At 39.3% G+C, this 21,154-nt stretch overlaps 1 protein-coding gene across 5 annotated transcripts in view; it reads right to left on the bottom strand.

The window, feature by feature from the left end:
* The window catches only part of GRIK1 (glutamate ionotropic receptor kainate type subunit 1), a 464,627-nt gene that overhangs the window by 151,545 nt on the left and 291,928 nt on the right, over positions 1-21,154 (bottom strand). For all 5 annotated transcript variants that reach the window (XM_055127266.1, XM_055127262.1, XM_055127263.1 and 2 more), the window contains exons 3-4: positions 13,075-13,242; positions 8,966-9,223 (exon numbers count right to left, since the gene is read on the bottom strand). In XM_055127266.1, the coding sequence (XP_054983241.1) occupies positions 8,966-9,223; positions 13,075-13,242 (426 nt within the window). The remainder of the gene's footprint in view (positions 1-8,965; positions 9,224-13,074; positions 13,243-21,154) is intronic.

Below are 21,154 nucleotides of genomic sequence, written 5' to 3' on the forward strand. Positions count from 1 at the left end.
AGTTAACTTTCAGAGATGTTCAAATGGCAAATTCTAAACACTTGCTTTGGCCACCTAGCTCTGTGCACTCAGACAGAACAGAGAAAATTGCTGATTTGCATGCACATGGAGTGACTCTGTGAACATATGGAAGAGAGAAAAAGAAGCTGTTGTTTAAGGTGGGTGCTTAAAATTTCCAATGCCATCTTAAATTATAACAAAATTGCCTATTTATATCTCCTCCCCCTTTATGAAGTATGCTACAAGCCTTATAAATAGCTCAATAAACCTGAAAATACACCTTGGAGGTGGCTAGGTGTCAACTCTATTTTACAAGAAGGAAAGTGAGGCACCGGGAGGTTAATTGTTTGGATTGGTCCCGAAAATGAGTCACAGATGCCAGGAATTGGAAAGGACCTTCAGGGTCAACCCCTACTTGATGTATGAATCTATCCCTTCTGTCCAGCTATTACTTGAATATTCTCTGTTGAGAAATTCTCTGTTTCACAAGACAGCCCCGTCCATTCCTACTTAACTCTAGTTCTCTTTAATGAGTATCCGTTCAAAAGCAAAGTACCTAGGTTTTCTTGAATCTTAATCCAACCTTAATCTAATGTGATCATTAGATCACATCAGTGGGTTGAATGGCATAAAGTGAATGTAAGAAATCATTGGGACGCAAAGATAAGATCTTCCACTTTAAATGTTAATTTATTCTCTGTTTGGAGCAAGAAACATGCAAAATGGCATTTCACAAACTTGTTGGTACATTCATATATCTAAAACTAATAGGATCCTTTAGGGGATCATACCCTTCAGAGAAGAGGAAATATCAGGAGTGAAACATTAAAATAAATAAGTGAATGAATTAATTACCTGGAGAAATATGATACTTTTAAGCTTAGGTCTTTATACATTTGATGTTTCAAAAGTGTGTTTAAAAAGTCCTAGTGCCTTTTCCAAAGAGAACATTTGCTTCCCTTGATAGTAAAAAGATCTCATAGAAGAAGAATCTAGTCAAAATATTTGTGAGTTAGTTACTACATTGAAGGTAGTTACCCCCAGTAGAGTTTGGTTCCAAATTGTGATTAATGTCAGTAATAACCAAAAGTAATTTGCTTTTATGTGGTATCTATTGATTGGTTTCATGAGCAGAATTTTGAAAACCTGACTACAGCTCTGGTCAGGAGGCTAGCATAGGTAGTATGGAGGGTAAAAATAAGGGAAAAGGAAAAAAGGAACTAAAATTTATTGCAGTATTAGAGTACTGGTATTGTTGTCAAAAACTTTTCACCCCCCAACACACCCCTATATCTTTCAGGTGAAATTGTGGAAGGGCATGGGAGAGAAGTGTTCTATCCTATGCTGTCATAAGAATGTGGGCCACAGGAAGTGAAGTGCAATGGAAGCCTGTTTGCCTGGCACATGGCCGACCCGGATTAGATCCCCGGCATCCTGAATGAGCCCCTGAGTACCACCATCCATAATTCCTGACTACAGAGCCAGGGGTAACCCCTGAGCATCGATAAGTGTGACCCCAAAAGTAAAAAAAAAAAGAATGCAGTTGGATGAGTTGTGATTGCTGAAGATAAACCAATTCACCCATTTATTTGGCATTGGCAGTGTATAAAATATATTTTGTCTTCATCATGCAAGCCCAAACGTTTTATATATTTTTTGTTTGTAGAAATGTTAGCCTTCTATCAAGAATTTTTATTCTAGATAATGCATGCCATCTCCTATGAAAAAATGAAGTGAAATATAATGAATAGAATGTCATGCTTTAAATAGTTATTAAGAAGAGTTATTTTACTTATAGGACTGGGAAGCCATGTTAAACATACCAATTCTATAATTTGTTTGTTTGTTTGTTTTTTGGGTCACACCTGGCGATGCACAAGGGTTACTCCTGGCTCACGCACTCAGGAATTACTCCTGGCAATGCTCGGAAGACCATGTGGGATGCTGGGAGTCGAATAAAATATTTTTATACAAAAAATAAGAGAAATTGTGCAGGGGTAAAGGTATTTATATTGCATGCAGGCAATCCCAGTTTGATTCCCAGTTCTGCATTTGGTCCTCTGAGAACTGCCAGGAGTGACCTCTAAGTACAGTCATAAGTAAACCCTGAGAAATGCTGGGTGTGGCCCCCAAACCAAAATAAATAAATAAATAAATAAAATATTAAATACAGTGCATGCCATAGAACATTCAAGAACATAGTTAATTGTTTTGTGGTTATAATTTTCTTCTCTTTTTAAGAATCTTTTCTTTTTAAGTGTTTCAATCACTGTCAATGTCACTGTCATCCCGTTGCTCATTGATTTGCTCGAGTGGGCACCAGTAACGTGAAACTTGTTGTTACCGTTTTTGGCATATTGAATATGCCACAGGTAGCTTGCCAGGCTCTGCCATGCAGGCGAGATACTCTCAGTAGCTTGCTGGGCCAATCATGATTTAAAGATTAAATTTGTTGGGGGGAGGACACAGCTAGCTGTTCTTAGAGCTTACTCCTGGCTCTACTCTCAGAAATCACTTGTGGAGGTGTTGGGAGACTGTATTTGGTGCCAAGGATCAAAGTCAGTTAGTCTGTGTGCCAAGTAAGAAGTGCCTTACCTGCTGTACTATATAACGCTACATTTTCATCATGTATTTCTTTTCTTTCCTTTCCTTTCCTTTCCTTTCCTTTCCTTTCCTTTCCTTTCCTTTCCTTTCCTTTCCTTTCCTTTCCTTTCCTTTCCTTTCCTTTCCTTTCCTTTCCTTTCCTTTCCTTTCCTTTCCTTTCCTTTCCTTTCCTTTCCTTTCCTTTCCTTTCCTTTTCTTTTTCGGTCACACCTGGTGATGCACAGGGGTTACTCCTGGCTCTGCACTCAGGAATTACTCCTGGTGGTACTCAGGGGACCATATGGGATGCTGGGAATCGAACCTGAGTCGGCTGCATGCAAGGCAAACACCCTACCCTCTTTTCATTCTCAAACGAATTCTTCCTGCAACACATTGAGTGTATTTCAAGTGTCTGTAATAATTCTTGATTGTAAACCACAGTCTAGAATTCTTATCAATCTGATGTGCTTAGAAAAATGATTTAAAGCAAGTATAGATGAAATAATAGTGGGGGGCTGGAGCAATCATAGAGCAGGTAGGGTGTTTGCCTTGCACACGGCCAACCTGGGTTTGATCCCTGGCACCTCCTATGGGACTAAAAGGACCAAAAGTGACCTCTTAGTGCAGAGCCAGTAGTAAGCCCTGAGCATAGTCGGCTGTAGCCCCCCAAAATAAAACAAAACAGAATATTTGCATGTTTTATAAACCCAGGGTTAGAGACATTAAATTGGAACACATTTTCTCTATTGTCTACTCACATTTATATGCTGTGGACTCACACATTTAAAACTCTAACCCACACTGCATTCTCTTCTTTGTACTTCAGATTCATATTACTTGCCACTCATCACCTCCAGTTGGATTGTCTAATAAACAATGAGAACTCAAACATAACATGTACATGCATGAGTTCCTGATACTGTCTTCATTCCACCAGACTAGCCCCAGCTATCCTCCTCACGTCTCAGGCAAAGGGAATCCTATCTTTAGTTCGGGCCCAAACTGGTCACCATTGTCTCTTCATTTCTCTCTTACCATGCACAGGCCCTCAAAGCATGGTGTTAGCTCAGCAATCAAATATGCCCATAGTCTGACCATTTCTTCTCTATTGCAATGACCTTGATCTTGTCTTTGATTTATACTAGAAAACCTCTTTTTTTTACCCTAGTTCTCCTACATTATATTGTCAATAAAATAGCCAGTATGAACTGTTTCATTTGCTTTTGGTTTTGGACCACAGTTGGCATCGCTCGGAGCTTACTCCTGACTATGCACTCAGGCATCACTCCTGGTGTTATTTAAAGGACCATATATGTAAATTGATTTGGGGAAGACTGCATACAAGAGTTTATTCCTGTACTATCTCTCTGGCTCCAAGCATGAACATTTTAAGATGTTGGAAAAAAAAAATAGACCCAAACTGCAGTTTTTCATGCCTGGGTCAGACTTAATCCCTAACCTAATTGCAGTCCAGTTGCCATAGAGTGGAATTTTAAGCCATTCAACCTTGTGTTTTCTGGTCAGAACTGGTGAAGCTGGCTATCTGCTTGTTAACAGAACCCTCTCTGTTTTCCACCCGCAGATAATGGCTTTGCCTGAAATAACCCTTTCCTGTTGTTAATGAACCCTACCATCATCTTTCTGAATATCAATACTTCCACTAATTTTTGTAGTGCCTTGCTACTTGTTAGGTAGAATGCTGCCTGGTTCTTCGAGTATTTATAAAGCTAATTACCTCCTTAAAATTAAAATTTGTTCAATTGGTGTTATTTTACAATGAAAATCTGATCACAGCAGATCTCTGCTGAAAACTCTCCAATGACTTTCAGTTTCGTGAGGAACAAAGGCCTCTCCAGGTTGTACAAAATTCTCCACAACTAGGTCTATTAGCTCCTTCCCTGTGGCGACTGTCCCCACCAACCTCCCACTGTCCCCACCAGCATCCCCCGTCCCCCGCCAGAGCCTACCACATTGTTAATATATGTTTGGATGGTGTGATGATCCTAACAGATGGCCAGGTTATGTGCATTGACATTAAAACGATCCCGACTTCCTAAAAGGTGGGGGCTGCTGAGAGGAAGTTGAATTATTAAAAAGCAGCCAAGTGTTTATGAAGACAGTGTTAAGCAGACACGCAAAAGACAAACTACATCTAAAACCTGGCTGGGCTGAGAGGTCCCACCTCAATTAAATTTAGCAGGTGGTGCTGGTAACACACCTCTGGAAGTACTATTATTATAGGAATGGAGTTAAGCCCATCTTAGGGCCGGAGGAGCAATAGCACAGTGGGAAGGGCATTTGCCTTGTACGTGGCCAACCCGGGTTCGATCCCCAGTTTCCCTTATGGTCCCCTGAGCACCCTGCCAGGAGTAATTCCTGAGTGCAGAGCCAGGAGTAACCCCTGAGCATTGCTGGGTGTAACCCAAAAAGAAAAAAAAAAGCCCATCTCAAATGCCTCCTGGACTCAACAATGTTTGTCCTGAAACATTCTTCCCTCCCTGCAGAAGGTCGCTGTGAGAAACTCCTGTGCTTAACCACCACCTGCCTGCCAGTCTCCCGAGCCTCATCTTTGTTTGGTCTCCTTCCCCATTTGAGTGTCTATTAAATTTTATTATTATCATGTGGATTGCCTCAAAGGAATCATATTGTAGCTATATGTAGCGGCTTCATATGTGAAGCTGAAGTCCTAAGTGAAGCCTCTCCCCCAGGTCAGAGTTAGCGCTCTTGAACACTGGTACTTCATCGTACCACAGGCCTCTTCATCTGTGGGAAAGATTTATTGGGACACACCGTACTCACTTCAGTATATTCTATCTAGATGGCTGTTCCCTTGCTCTCTCCATAAACAGAGTGGTTGTGACTGAGAGCCCGAGGTTCCCAAAGCTTAAGTTACACATTATCTATTATTTTAGAGAAAAAAACAGTGTATGCTGTCTCCTGTTCTACAGAAATGGCTGTGGTTACATTTTACTGAGGTTTGCTCTGTGAGAGCAGAAACTGCCGAATCCACTTCTCCACACTGCATTTGGTGCTCAGCTTCTCAGATGTGTGTGAAGGGACAGAAGCCAGGATGCCGCCAGGGGTCTAATGAAGGAAAAGGGGACCAGCAGTGATCAGCAATTTCTTCTTACCCAAAGTGACTTTTTGTGTATGGAGATCAGAGAAATGTAGAAGACTAATAGGAGGAATAACCTGTCATGTGTGTGTGTGTGTGTGTGTGTGTGTGTGTGTGTGTGAGAGAGAGAGAGAGAGAGAGAGAGAGAGAGAGAGAGAGAGAGAGAGAGAGAGAGAGAGAGAGAGAGAGAGAGATATGAGGGAGAAACTTTTCTCTAGGGTATATCTACATTTTCACTTCTAGAGGACAGAATTTTGCCTGGTAGTACTTAGTGATTGAATTTCGTCCTTGGAGACGGGCTCAGTGCTCCCACTGATTTCGGTGGGAGTAATGGGCCATTTTGTCCCACCGACATCTGTGCTGGCTTCAGACTATTTAACAAACTCCTAAACAAATCCCAATAAAGTGCTCTTAATGGGTACTTAATTCTGGTGTCAGGTTGGGTGCTGAACACACCTAAGTCCTTTCTTTTTATTTTTTTCTTTCCTTTTCTTCAGGTTTACTGTTTTTATGTCTTCTTATGACTTGATAATTACTTGTAACCAAAGTCCTGAGTCAAGCATTATTAAATCCATTCAAAGTCAAAAGATGTCTGCTTTTATTGATCTCAGATGACCTATTTGCTCTCTGGGTTCTAGCTTAATGGTTCAATTGATTATTCATTTACATTTTTAATGTCTTTGTAGGCAAAACAATTTTAACATGCGTCATCTCTGATTTAACAGGCAACATACAAATTTATGCTGGGTTTTCAATTTTAGCAAGTATTTATTGAGGTCAGGTAAACATAACAAGCATTGAAAGGAGATTTTGGTTTCTTGTAAAAGATGATAGAAAGGGTACTTTAATTTTTCTCTTACGTAAAGTGGCTGCCATTTATGGGTGTTTACCTGAAATCAGAAGAATAGGAAAGGTGACAAATTTTGTGTCAGCCCTTCTGTCTGCATATGATTTGAAATATACAGCAATTCTGCCTACACTCTCAAATTAAATGCAGAAGTTTCAATAATACTTATTGGTTCATTTTCCTTTAAGATGGCCTTACTTTTCCAGAGATCATAGAAAAATGTTGAGAGATAATTATACTACACAGGACACAATATAATGAGAAATATTATTTTATGAGCTTGCATATCTCTCTTTCATGAGATAAGCAACATGGAATATCTGACTACGCTTACTTTTACAACATAATACTCTCCCTCAAAGCTATTTAAAAAAGCTAAGAAGTTCATTTGGCAATATGTTTTTTCCTTCATAGCAAGCAGGTGAAATGCTAAAAATATATCTGCTCGTACCTTACCCATCCCAGTAGGACTGTTTTGAATATAATATTTATGAATTGTATATCCTGTCATCACCTATTTTCACTTCTTTCTAAAATAAGATGAGGCATAAGAAAATACATAAATGCATTATTCCAACAAGAGCAGTCACTTTTTTATCTGACAGTTTCAAACAGAATCAGAATGTTGTGCCAAGCAGAGGAAGCTCACTGTTCATTCCCCTGGGAATAAATAGTTAAGTGCTTGTGCTTGATGAAAAGGATGTTGAAAAATGAAACACTATTAACATTTTTAAAGTGTCTTGCTTTATTCATATTCATTAATAATTTTATTAGTCTTAGTACCAAGTGTGTAGATCAAACAAAAGGCTAACTTTAATCCTTTTTTTTTGCCACATGAGGTTGTGCTCAGGGCTTACTCATGACTCTATACTCAAGAATCACTCCTGGAGGAACTTAGAGGGAACGTATCTGGTATTGGGACTCAAAACCAGGTCAACTGCATCCACAGCAAAGGCCTAATATGCTCTACTATCTTCTTGGCCTTAATATTAAAAAATATATCGGAAAATAAATTGCACTATGATTGTAAGAAATCACTATTTTCACGTGTCAGCACTGCTTTCGGTAAAATCAAAAATAAGATAAAAAGACAATTTTCAGAAGTTCATAATATCTCACACATAAGCAGTTATTCGAGCACATGATCTAATGCTTATGCTTACAAAGTGTTATTGAGCTCTAACTCAAAATACTCTTAAGAATGTTTGAATGTGGTCATGAAGCATAAGGGAGTTAACTGCCTTGACAGTTCGAAGGATCATCCAAAGTGAGGAGGCAGCCTCAAAAAGGAGGAGTTGGCAGGGATGTGGGACTCTTCATCATAGCTGCTGTGAGAGTAGAGCAAGTATACAAAAGAAACTTCCTCTGCTGACAAAGATTAAAGCAGAAATCCTTTGCATTAGAACAACTTGAACTTTATTATGTGGGCAATGGAGAATCACTGTCAGAATTCCAGCTGAATGACAATATGCCCAAACTTGAACTAATCTCAACATGTAACCAGACAGCAAAACAAACAAACAAAACCAAAAATACCCAAACTTTGAGTAAAGTGTCTTGTGAGAAGAGAGGACTTATCCTTCACCATGAGACAAAGGGGCAGAGAAATACAATTATCTTAAGGGTTCAACCCTACAAGTCCGGCCCATATTCTGTGAAAGGGTCAATAGTATGTGGGCAGCTTCTAACTGGCCTCTTATTCTTCATCCTATGTTAGGAACTTTTCTAGACATATATTTACATAATTAAATGCAATTAATTAAATCAATCAAACAATAAATAACTAAAGTATCACACTGTTTGATCATTTTCAAACTGTTGCAAGGAGTCCTGGTCAAAGTCTTTATAGAGTTGGATGTGTGACATAATACCTTTAATTCCAGCGACAAAATAATCCTCCGAACTTTAATGATGGCAGGATCATTAGGCAGCTCAAATAGAGAAGGGACCACTAAGTAAAGGATGCTTGGAGAGTCCATGCTGGCCACTTAGTAGCTGTATTACAAATCACAACACCCAAAAGAAAAGAGAGAGCAAAAGAGAACGCGCCTGCCACAGTGGTGGGGGGAGGGGAGGGATACTGGGATCATTGATGGTGGAGAATGGGCACTGGTGGAGGATGGGCACTCGTTCATTGTATAACTGAAACGTAATCAGAAAAGTTTGTAAGACTGTAACTGTACCTGGTTACATTAAAAAATAAATAAAATAATGCTAATTAAGAAAAGAATAAGGAAAAAAGAGATACCAAAAGGAAGTGGAATATATTATACTTAGCAGCCTTAAACTGGACTATGTCATTAACTTCCATCAAATATGATTTTCATATATTCAGCCAGTGGAATAAATGCCCAGGCACTGGCAAGGCTGCCCAGGACAGGACCAGCCCAGCCCCGTGAAGTCCGGGACAGGTCGCATACCTGTGCTGTCTTCATACACCACCGTCACTGTTTTCCACTTGTAATAAAGCACCAGATCCAGAACAGCCCTGCTGATAGCCGCATAATCCGGATAGAGGTTGATGTAAAAGAAGTCTTTATTGTCCACCGAGGGGTGTTTCCAGCGGGTCTGTATGTGTGGAACTTCCAGAGCATTGCAAATGGACTGCACAGCACTGACAGAGGAACTGTGGGAGGGGCCGAAGAGAGCAGCCACCCCAAGAGCCAGCTGGTCACACGCTGATGGCCAAACACAGGGAGTGGGCAGAGAAGGAGGGTAGGGATAGAAGGGAGAGAGAGAGAGAGAGAAAGAGTTCTGTGAGTTTAATTTCTCTTTTTGTGACTTCCACTTTTTATTTTGGTGGTTTTTAATATTTATTATATTTTTAGTTTTAGTGATTCTCCAGCTGTACGGGAAGAGTCGTTTACTTCATCTGTCCCCCAGTCTTTCTGAGATACTAAAATACTAAGGGATGGGGGTATAGAACTGATTAGCAGTACATCACAGAGCAAACACCCTACAAATCAGAACAAGGAGTGCTAGTCTCACTTCTCCGCCTTGAATCGGATGGTTCACTCCCTTGTTGAGTAAGGGAGTACCTAGGGCATTTAGAGCTCTTCGCCATTTGCCAAGTAGACATCGTTAGAATGCAAGTCTGGCAAGATAACAATGAAGATATTAATGTCATCCGAATTCAGAAGACTCTGGGAAACTGCTGAGATTTTTACCTCCAAGAAGAAGTTTCAGATTATTGAAAAATTGCAGCACGGTATTTGTAAGTGATAGATACCTATTTAACTAATTGCAGAGTAATAGAACACATGGTTTAAAGAAAACTTGGAAGACATTTGGTCCAACGCAACCAATGTAGACCACGAAACAAGTCAATTTGAATAAATAATGGCAGAATCCAGAGAACCAGCTCCTGGTCCATCTCTATACACTACCTCAATATCAATCAACATGTAGCTAAACAAAATCAAGTTCACATGTGTGCAAAATTTAACATAACATCTATTTGTTATGTAATAGTCATGTTGCTTTAATTTCTCATTACATATATCTTTAAAATACTTAAAGTTATAAAGAAACATAGTAATTGTAAAATCATATTGGGATTCATATTTCAGTTTTCCAATTCATTTAAAAAGTGGATTATTATTGAGACATTTTAATACATTGCATTCTTCCCGTGACACTAAATTTAACACTAAAAACATACCCTTTTGCCCAAGTAATTACAACTTCAAAAGTATATTTTTAGTGTCTGTAGAATATCTCATTCCAAGGAGTTGTTATCATTTATTTAGCTATCCTATAACAGTCAGAATTTTATATACTCCTAATTTTTGGATATTGTAAGTATTGCATATTGTTACTTATATAAGTTCTTATCTTTACTCTGAATTTTATCTCACATTCTTAAATTACCAGCCAGTACTAAAATATAGGTAGGCACTTTTAAGTTATTTTGTACATATTAACAAACTAATTTCAATGGAAATTGAAACATTGTTTTTGCAATCATGTAAAATAGGATTCACTCATTTTTTTGTTAGCTAAAATATATATTGGCATTTAATATAGGTTTAAGAGGATTTCAAGCTCATATTTAAGGCAGTTTAACAGAATTTGAAACTGCTGAAAAATAATGAATTTTAGAATTAAGTAACAGCAGAATTTATAAGTGAAAGGTGTTAATTTTCATAATAATGGTAAGTAAAAATACTATATGATTTTTTAAAAATGATATGATCTGATTTATAGGAAAATAGAATTTTAAGGACTATATTTCTAATGTCTACAGGACAACAAATGTTGACAGTAATTCAGAAGGAAATATTTCTCGGTATTATTGGCACTGATTATCTCACAATATAGACATATAATTTTCTGCATTAAGTGCTGTAAACATAAATTGCCATTGCCCCAAGAAGGTCAAGTTTTTACTGTGTTCTCATTGGCTAGCAAGATAAGAGCATGAGTTTATGTGAACTGTCAATTTATCTAGCATCGATAATGAATGGCATTTTTTGCTAATATTTTGCTGAGATGTTAATATTATGTGACAGAAAATCGATTCTTTTGATTTCCAGCAAATTGCCAGTTTATAGAAAATTTAAGGGTGTTTCATTTACAAGTATGGGTGGTACTTCAGCTGACACAAAACAAAATACCTTTCCATTTATATGTGGGTTGGGGAATTATGATTAAATATAGTTGGCTTCATAAGGAATTTGCTCAATAATGTGCTTGTGTCTGTGCTAGAGAGATAGAAAGATTGAGGAAGATCTAATCCATAGAGAAAATTTATTTGATGATGCCTTAAAACTTGATAGTGTAAAATGCTCTGTTATTTATTAATTCCCTCTCGGAGAGCCTGACAAACTACCTAGAGAGAGAGTATCCTGCCTGCACAGCACAGCTGTGCGTATTTGATATGCCAAAAACAGTAACAAGTCTCACAATGGAGACGTTACTGGTGCCCGCTTGAGCAAATCAAGGAACAACGGGACAACAGTGCTACAGTGCTATACTATTTATTAATAGTTAACTCTGACCAATATTGCATCTGGAACACTCGTGTTTAAAAATAAATCTTTTGTTTGATTATTTTGGGGTCACATCTGGCAGTGCTCAGGGCTTATTCCTGTTGCACACTCAGGAGTCGCCCCTGGCGGCCTCAGGGGACCATATGAGGTGCCATGGCTTGAACCTGAGTCAGCTGCATGCAAGGGAACTGTCTTGCCCACTGTACTATCTTCGGTCTGTAAAAAATATTCTTATACTAAGGTCATGTCATAGGAAAAAAAACCTAAAATATTCACTTTGCATCTGTGCTTCTAGAAAAACAAACTTTATATTTTGCTTGAAAAGAATGAATTTAGAAGAGTTTATCAAGTAAATATATCTTACAATCTTAATTAACTGAGTTCAGCGCATATGCTGCCTGAGCCATGTGCTGCTTGTGCCCACGTGGCCGAGCACATGTGGTGCCCGAGCACATGTGTCGCCTGCATCTCCCCCCTTGAGATGTGTACTTTCATGCTTTCGTGTCCAGTGCTAGGATGTGTGTAGAGTTCTCTCCATCCTCGGAGGAGCCCGTGTTCTTTCTTGAGCGTGTTACTCCTGCTGTTTTTCTCTTTTCCACTTATCCCTTCCTCCTTCCCTAAAACCCTCTAAAATAAAACCTGTTACTTCACACACAAAAAAAATAACTGAGTTCATTCTATGTAAAAACAGTACTGGAAATAAGCATCAATATAGTGTTAGTGGTATTCCATTTCTTTGTTTGATGGGGAAAAAAATTCTCTTGTGAGAAAAATGTCTCTTCTATGCTGGAATGATGAGCAGAGTTTATCTGCATCTAGACCCAACAGTTCCATTGTTCAAGACCAATTTCAAGCTACACAATGTGAGCATGCTTCCAAGTCAACTTGGAAGTGTCTGGGGAGTATCTGAACAAGCCCCAGTTTTCAGTGATTCCATGAGAGAGACTTTCAGCCTATACATGTAGATTAGATTTTAAGAACTCATTTCCTGTTCATTAAAAAAAAAAAAGAGAGACTCAATGTAGAGATTTTCTTGTAGACTTCCTCTTCACAACTCTATGATCTGGTGGAAAGGAGTTTTTTAAAAAAGAAGATCTGAGTTGCTAAGTCGACCCAGTAGTCTACAACTTGTTAAAATTCAGGGTGTGAGTTATGTATGTCCTGGGCATTTCCACATGCTCGGTGGCTGTGACCTTCCCCAAAGTTTTATTTGACTGTACTGTACAATTTCATGGTGGTATCTCAGCTTCAGAAAGGAAAAACAGATCAGGCTTGACATTTTCCATTCACCGCTGAACCAGTTAATCATAGGGTGGCAGGCACTGAAGGGTAAGCTAATCAGAAAGGCCCAGAAAACAGAACTAGGCAGCATCCATTAGGATAGTTCATAGAGTACTGGACAGTGACACGGAAGACAGACATTTCCTGCAACCCATCTGCACAGAGATGTCCACTGTGGAAAAGGGCAGCTAGCAAAAGGTGACTTGTAGAGCAGACAGATCACCCAAAAATGCTTTTAAAAGTGTGAAAATAGTTACCTTTCCGGGAGGCTTCAAAACTATCAAAAAGGTTAATTTTCTGGATGTCATAGGTTAATGTGATGTTAGGCATCAGAGTTCGATTTCTGTTAATGCTGGTGACTGCAAACTTGAATGCTAATTCTTCCACATTAACAGGTTCATTCTCCACAGTTTCAAATATCCCTCCTGCAGAGGCAAAAGAGATGCGTGAGCTCTTTAAGGGCATTCTTCATTTGTTCTAAAAATGAGTGTAAATAAAGAGATAAAATTTACTATGTGTGCTTGGCATTCCAAACCCAATATTGGTCTATATGATACCTCTCAGATGACAAATATATCCCCAAATATGTAGTACTGTGTAAAATAAAACTGATAATATGATAGAGAGTGATCGCCTCTATCTCGGGCATGAATCATACCGTGGCTGACATAAGCACAATTTGAATTGTATCCAGGAAGGATGGTCTTTCTTTAGATGAAAACTATTTTTTTTTTAAATTAGGAAGCAGTTATTTTAATCTAGACTCTTGAGAAACAATTCAGAAAAGTTGACTGCAGTCAAAATTACATATATACATATTACATATACAATACACTTGATCTTAGCCAAAAGGCCAAGAATTGATAGCACAGTGGGTAGGGGGCATTTGCATTGCACGTGGTTGACCCGGGTTTTATTCTTCCATCCCTCTCGGAGACCCTGGCAAGCTACCGAGAGTATTCCGCCCACACTGCAAAGCCTGGCAAGCTCCCCGTGGTATATTCGATATACCAAAAAACAGTAACAATAAGTTTCACAATGAAGACATTACTGGTGCCGCTCAAGCAAATTAGTGAGCAATGGATGACAGTAATACAGTGATACACATTACATATATAGTGTGTGTGTATGCATATGTATTTTCCTCATGGTCCATAATTCTGAAATCATATTCTAGTACTTTGAAAGTGTATCAGCAGATTGCAAGACCTGTTTTTTCCCCCCCTTTTGCTTCCCTGGGCTGGAGCGATAGCACAGAGGTTGGGCTTTCGCCTTTCATGCGGCAGACCCGAGTTCGATTCCTCCACCCCTCTCGGAGAGCCTGGCAAGCTACCGAGAGTATCGAGCCCGCGCGGCAGAGCCTTGCAAGCTACCCGTGCGTATTGGATATGCCAAAAACAGTAACAATAAGTCTCTCAATGAGAGACATTACTGGTGCCTGCTCGAACAAATCGATGAGCAACGGGGATGACAGTTGCTTCCCTGTTTTCAATAAATAACCACATAGAAAGCTTGCACCCTAACTCTGGAGAAATATGCTCCATTAAGCAGGAAAACACATAATAAACCTCTGATATCTTAAACAAGAGGATTTTATTCATCTCAGTTATCAATGCTTAAATTCTTATCAAAAAGATCAGCTATAACTTTGACATATTGATGTTCATAGCAGCAGATTCATTATTATTAATTGTACATTCTAACTGTACAGTTCTATAAGAACTGTCCTGGGATTATTAATTCACAAAGGATATCCACTAATAGTTCTCTTACCTGACCTCTACTCAGCCTACTCTTTGATTGACCAATACTCTCCATGTCCTTTAAAAAAACATAGTAATTGGTGTCCATGTTGATTAATACTTGCAATCAGCCGACTGCTATTTATTTGTTCTCATAATTGAGCAATTATTTAATGAAGGTCAGTTGTAGGTCTTGCCTATGTTTGAGCAACTTGAAGTTGCTTATAATTTGAAATTGCTTATAACTTGAAATTGCAAAAATATAAAAGTAGAAAATAAACATCATTGACACTGGTATTATTTATTCTTTCTTATAAAGAGAACTCTCAAGTGGCAGAGTCTAGTTCAAAGAAAACCACTTTGATCTTACTTTGAGAGAATATTAAAGGAATATACATCCCTTATTTGTGAACCCAAATCAAACCACTGTTTTGTTTGGGATCCACACCTGGCAGTGCTTAGGGCTTACTTCTGGCTCTGTGCTCAGGGGTCACAACTGGCAGTAATTGGAGGACTCTACAGTGTTGGATAGAACCCAGGTCAGTCACAATGCAAGGTAAATCTCTTCCTCACTATTGATTCAGCCATGTAATTAGAAGAGAAGTTTTAAACAATTTTCTGCTAAACTAACTTCTTCTATCAAATAGCCAACTGCAGTGTCAGAGGGTCCTTCTGGAATTGTCAGTGGTTTTTATAGACTCGTGATAGGAAATGTTTTCTGAAAAATCAGAAATGAATACTGGATGAGCACAGTCTGACCATGTGAACTGTTACCTATTAATTCACAGTGGACATTTGACATTTATTCTGAAATTGATTTGGGGAGGAAAATGTATCTCCAAGTCACTTTGCATTTTTCTTTTGTCGGATAAGGGCCACTAGGTCCTTTGGGAAGACTTGCAGGTTGACTCTGAATTGTTAGTGGGTGGTCAACACTAGGTCATCAGTTCCCATAACAGATATTATATAACCTAAAGACAAATGTCCTGGCACCATCAGGCAGAGCCATTATTGGAATAATATGACTTAAGTTCAGGCATAAGTTCAACTGGAGTTAGGGCTTTCAGGGGAGAATATTAGCAATTGTTTACCTATCCTACCCAAGTACTAGGTCAGTATTCTCATGAGAGAGATGGTACCATATTAAGAACCGGCATCTTTCGAAGACCCAAATATCTTAAGTCGCTCAATCCATATAGGGGGAAGGTCAATAATTAGTTTAGATATGATTCCATTCATTTGTGGATACAGATTGGCAGAGGGAACCCAATACCTGAACTGAAATCAGAACTTCTGAAGTTTTTATCTTCATTTCATCTATTTCCTCTTTGAGAATTTGTAGGTACCAGAAGTAAAGGTAGTAGTTCTTTCATTATTCATATTTTATTTACTAATCATACGATTCTTGGTAAATGCTAGTATTGTTGATTTTCACTCAGAAATCATTACTGGCTGTACTCTATCTCTCTCTGGCCCCAGTAGTATTACTGTTCTTATAAATGTAAAGGAAACCAAGTGATGATACATATTTTATCAAGCATATTCAAAGTGACAGTTTTGTATTCTTGTCTGTGACAAACTTGAGTGCTTGGTCTTTTCCACATAACACACAGATACAGACACAGACACAAGCACGCACACACACACTCACTCTCATCAAATTATTCTTTTTTTAATTAATTTTAAATTAGTGAATCAGCGTGAGGGTACAGTTCTAGATTTATACATTTTTGTGCTCATGTTTCCCTCATACAAAGTTCGAGAACCCATCCCTTCACCAGTGCCCATTCTCTACCACCAATAAACCCAGCATCCCTCCCACCCTCTCCAATCCCATCTACCCCCACCCCACCATGCCACTGTGGCAGGGTATTCCCTTTTGTTCTCTCTCTCTAATTAGGTGTTATGGTTTGCAATAAAGGTGTTGGGTGGCCATTGTGTTCAGTCTCTAGTCTACTTTCAGCATACATCTCCCTTCCCTCACATGGCCTCCAACCACATTTTACTTGGTGTTCCCTTTTCTATCTGAGTTGCCCTCTCCCAAGAATGTGAGGCCAGCTTCCAAGCCATGGAGTCAACCTCCTGGTACTTATTTCTACTATTTCATCAAGTTATTCTTGATGCCCTTTATCTCTAAATGAAGGCTAATAATGCCTTGCTTGGAGAATTGCTGTGCAAAGGAAATGATATAATTCAGTGAAAGTGCTCAGAAAAATTAATCACTCCCCAGTTTCCCAGAAATAAGTTATTACACATGAATAATGAGGACTAATAAAGAGGAACTGCCAGTTGCAAAATTTCTTACTCACCTCAAAATCATTCCTTTGGTAGACAGTTGTCTTTTACACAAAGCTGCATGCACCTGGCTTTAAGAGAACTATGTGTTTTTATGATGTACTTACATAGTGTCAGTAAACTTCTCTTTGGGGGCATTTTTCTATCATCCCTTCACCAAACAAACATGATAAATAGTATCATTAGCTCACTTCTAGTTCACTACACTTATTTTTTTCTCTAAGAGGGCTTCTTACAAATACAACCCCCAAAGCCTAGAGTAAATGAAGTATATAGTGGCCATGTGACTGCCAAGAAGGTAAACTACCAAGCACAGGAGGAAACATCTATGGGCTCTACACCTCACATTGCACAAACTTATCCCCCTTTTTCTCAAAGATTAAGATAGTACGAATAGAGAGATACATCCCTAGATTTTTTAAAAATAGAATTAAATATTGTTGTTTACATGTATGGGTGGGCTGGTCAATGAGACATTTCAAACCTTCAGACTTTGCTTGTGGTGAACTTCTGGCTTCAGCCCTGAGATTGCACCAGTTTCCAAGGAGGAACCCCTATTCTGCCTCCATCAGAAGTTTTACCTGCTATCTTCTCCCTCCCCCACCACCACTTTAAAAAAAAAAACTGAATCCATGTAAGATACAGTTACAAAGAGTTCTACTATTGTATTGGGTTTCAGTCAGACAACGTTCCAACACCCATCCCTCCACCAGTGTGCATTTCCCACCACCAATATCCCCTGTATCTCTCCTGCCCTCCTCCCCGTAACCCCCCACAGCCTGCCTCTATAGCAGAAACTTTTCCTCTCTCTCTTTCTCTCTCTCTCTCCCTCTCTCTCTCTTTGGGTATTATGGTTTGCAATATGCAATACATATTGCAAACCATAATATGATAATATGGCTGAGGGGCCACCAAGTTTGGTCCTTTACCCACTTTCAGCACATATCTCCCACCCAGAGCAATCCCTCCAACCACCATTGATCATCATAATGGTCCCTTCTCTATCCCAACTGCCCTCTCCCCAGTCCTTGAGGCAGGCTGTCTTCCGATCTCTCACCTTGCCCTTTCCTTTCCTCCTCCCTTCTAAGGCTAATGACCCCCCCTCCCCTTTCCTCTTTATCCTCTAGTATTTTTCTTCTCTTTCTCTCACTCTTCTTTTTCTCTTCTCTTTCTGCTTTCTCTAAATTCCTATCACTACTCTTCTCTCTGTCTCATCCTTTTTTTTTGTTTCTCCATGTGATCACCTTCTCTTTTTACTCTCTTTGTTGTCATTTCTCTCTTCCCTTCCTCCTCCCTGCTCTTCCTACTCCCTCCCAGGTCCATTTTCTCTTCTCTCAAGTTGGAACTGACATAACTGATGGATCAGGTTTAAGGGTGGGTGTTGAGCAGAATAAAGAAGTCCCTCTACAGTCCCCCTCCCCTCCTTTTTATGAAATGCACAAGCCAAGTCAGTGGGTGAGGGGAAAAGTCAGGAATGTGTGTTCCTTGTAAGGAACCAAATGAAGGCAGTGAACCAGCATTATTGTAATTTTTGAGAAGTAGAGCATGGCAGATGGGGTACAGGAGGGTGAGAAGTCTCCAAATCCACGTGCTTGGGTTCTCAATGCGTACTTTCTTCATTTACAGTCACACCTCATCTGAAGTATGAGAAGCATTGCACATTTATTTTAATACAACTATTTTTCCTATTTTCTATTTTGTGAAAATATTTTCTATTTTCTATTACATAAATCAGGTTGAGTGAACACAGATCACATAACCAGTCTTTATAAATGGGATCTATGCCCATGCTTTGGAATAATTTTAAAACTCAAAAATATATCTCAGTTGCTAGAGCAGTATTATAGCTGGTAGGGCACTTGCCTTGCATGGGGTCACTCAACCTGGATTTGATTCTCAGCACCCCGTGTGAACACCCCCTTCTTCCCACCGTAGGTAATCCCTGGGTGCAGAACCAGGATTAAGCCTTGAGCACAGCCACGTGTGGCCCCAAGTGAAAACAAACAGACCAAAAATAGATTCTATAGGTGGGCAGGTGTGTGTCTTTTAGAGATGCGAAGACAGAGCATCTTAGGGTGCTGTGGGCCCAGCAGTTACTGCAGTTAATCCCCAGCCTGCTGACCCCACTGTATCCAAAAGGCAAAAGAGATTTGTTCTCAAACTTTAAGATCCCGATGAACTCTGCTTTATTCATTTTCGGAATTACTTGGATCTCATCTTTTTTTCTTTTAGTAGAAGCACCATGAGATACAGTTACAAGTTTTCATGTTTGAGTTACAATCATAGAATGTTCACCAGTGATCACCTCCACCAGTGCACATCCCCCACCACCAATCTCCCCAGTATGCCCCTCCCCCTTTTCTGACTTCCCCCTGCTTCCCTGGCAGACAATTTACCCTATACTCTCTCTCTCTCTACTCTTGGGCATTATGGTTTGCAATACAGATACTGAGAGGCCATCACGTTTGGTCCTTTATCTACTTTCAACACACATCTCCCATCCCAACCAATCCCTCCAACCATCATTTTCTTAGTTATCCCTTCTCTATTCCAGCTGCCTTCTTCCCCGCTAATGAGGCAGGCTTCCAACTATGGGGCAATATTCCTGACCCTTGTGACTACTGTCCTTGGGTATCAGACCCATGTTATTTTATTTTATAATTCACAAATGAGTGCAGTCCTATGTCTGTCTCTCTCTTTCTGACTCATTTCACTTAGCATGATATTCTCCATGTCTATCCACTTATAAGCAAATCTCATGACTTGGATCTCATCATTGTTTCCTCTTGCTGTCTCCTTGGTGGAATTACACGTCTACCCTGGCCATCCTTCCATGATATTATTCCAAGCTATTTCTTGTCTGAAGAGGATTGATCCTCGGGATGAATAAATCATACTTTGACTCTCGCCCAGATTTGATACAGATGAAATTAGGTAAGAGTTGGAGCAGCCTTTACTCTATATCTAATTAGAATAAATGCTGCAACAAGCGAAGACTTCATGTATGCTAGCATAGGGGGTATTTTTGCATGTGAGAAAGACATACATTGTGGAAAGGCCAGAGGTAGAATGATAAGCACTAAATTCTTGTGTCCCTAGCAAACATATTTTTACTGGGGACCTAAATGGATGACATTATTTATAGCATTTGGGGATGGGAGGTAGTCATTGGGAAGTAGTTATCAGATTATGATGGTAGAGCCCTCAGGATGGGTTCAATGCTATTATTAGAAGAGGCCAAGAGCTAATCTCCTGTCTTTGTGCCATTTGAGAACTGAAAAGAGAACATATAATATCAGCCACAAAGTGAATCCACATAAGATACAAGATCTGCTGACACCTGTATGTCGGATTTCCTAGCCTCTGGAACTGTGAAAAAGAAATGTTTGTGGTATATTTATTTATTTTTAAATATTTTGAAATTTAATTTAAATATTTAAAAAATATTGAGGTACTGTAATTTACAAAGTTATTCATAGCACCCAACTTTACAATCAGGCATGATCAAATTCCATATATATAGTTTTCCCGATCTCAGATCTAAACCCCATCACACCAGTATGAGAGATCACTCCCACCTGGGTTCTGGGGACATATAGGGTGCCAGGGACCAAACCTGGATCAGCCACATTTCAAAGCAAACACAGTGACCACTCTCCTATCACTCTGGCTCCATGTTTGTTGTTTAATTCTATAATATTTGTTATATCAGCCAAAATTGACCAAGGTACATTCTACTTCAAGGTCTTTAAAATTTAGAAAGTGGATAATTTAAACTGAAATAATTTTAATGAATATATTTTTTCCAAGGGCTGGAGCGATAGCACAGAGGATAGGGCATTTGTCTTGTATGCCACTGACCCACGTTCGATTCCTTTGCCCCTCTCGGAGAGCCCAGCAAGCTAGAGAGTATCTCGCCCACACGGCAGAGCCTGGTAAGCTACCCGTGGTGTATTGGATATGCCAAAAACTGTAACAAGTCTCACAATGGAGACATTACTGGTGCCCACACAAGCAAATTGCTGAGCAACGGGATGACAGTGACAGTGATATTTTTTCCAAAAATATCCTAAGTTTATGACAGTTACATAACATAAGCAGGGAGAAATTCACACAAACTCTCACACAATTTCAGTGATGTGTTTCATTGCATGGCACTTCTCTGTCTATGTTAAGTAGGAAGCTACACCAATGATCATAGGGCAGCAGTGTTTTGTGACCACATGGATACAAACGGAAGTCACAGATGGCCAAGTTTTACACAGGAAGTACACTGCCTCCTATGTATGATAGTGGTGGG

This window comes from Sorex araneus, chromosome 2, assembly GCF_027595985.1.
Source record: "Sorex araneus isolate mSorAra2 chromosome 2, mSorAra2.pri, whole genome shotgun sequence".
NCBI lineage: Eukaryota > Metazoa > Chordata > Mammalia > Eulipotyphla > Soricidae > Sorex > Sorex araneus.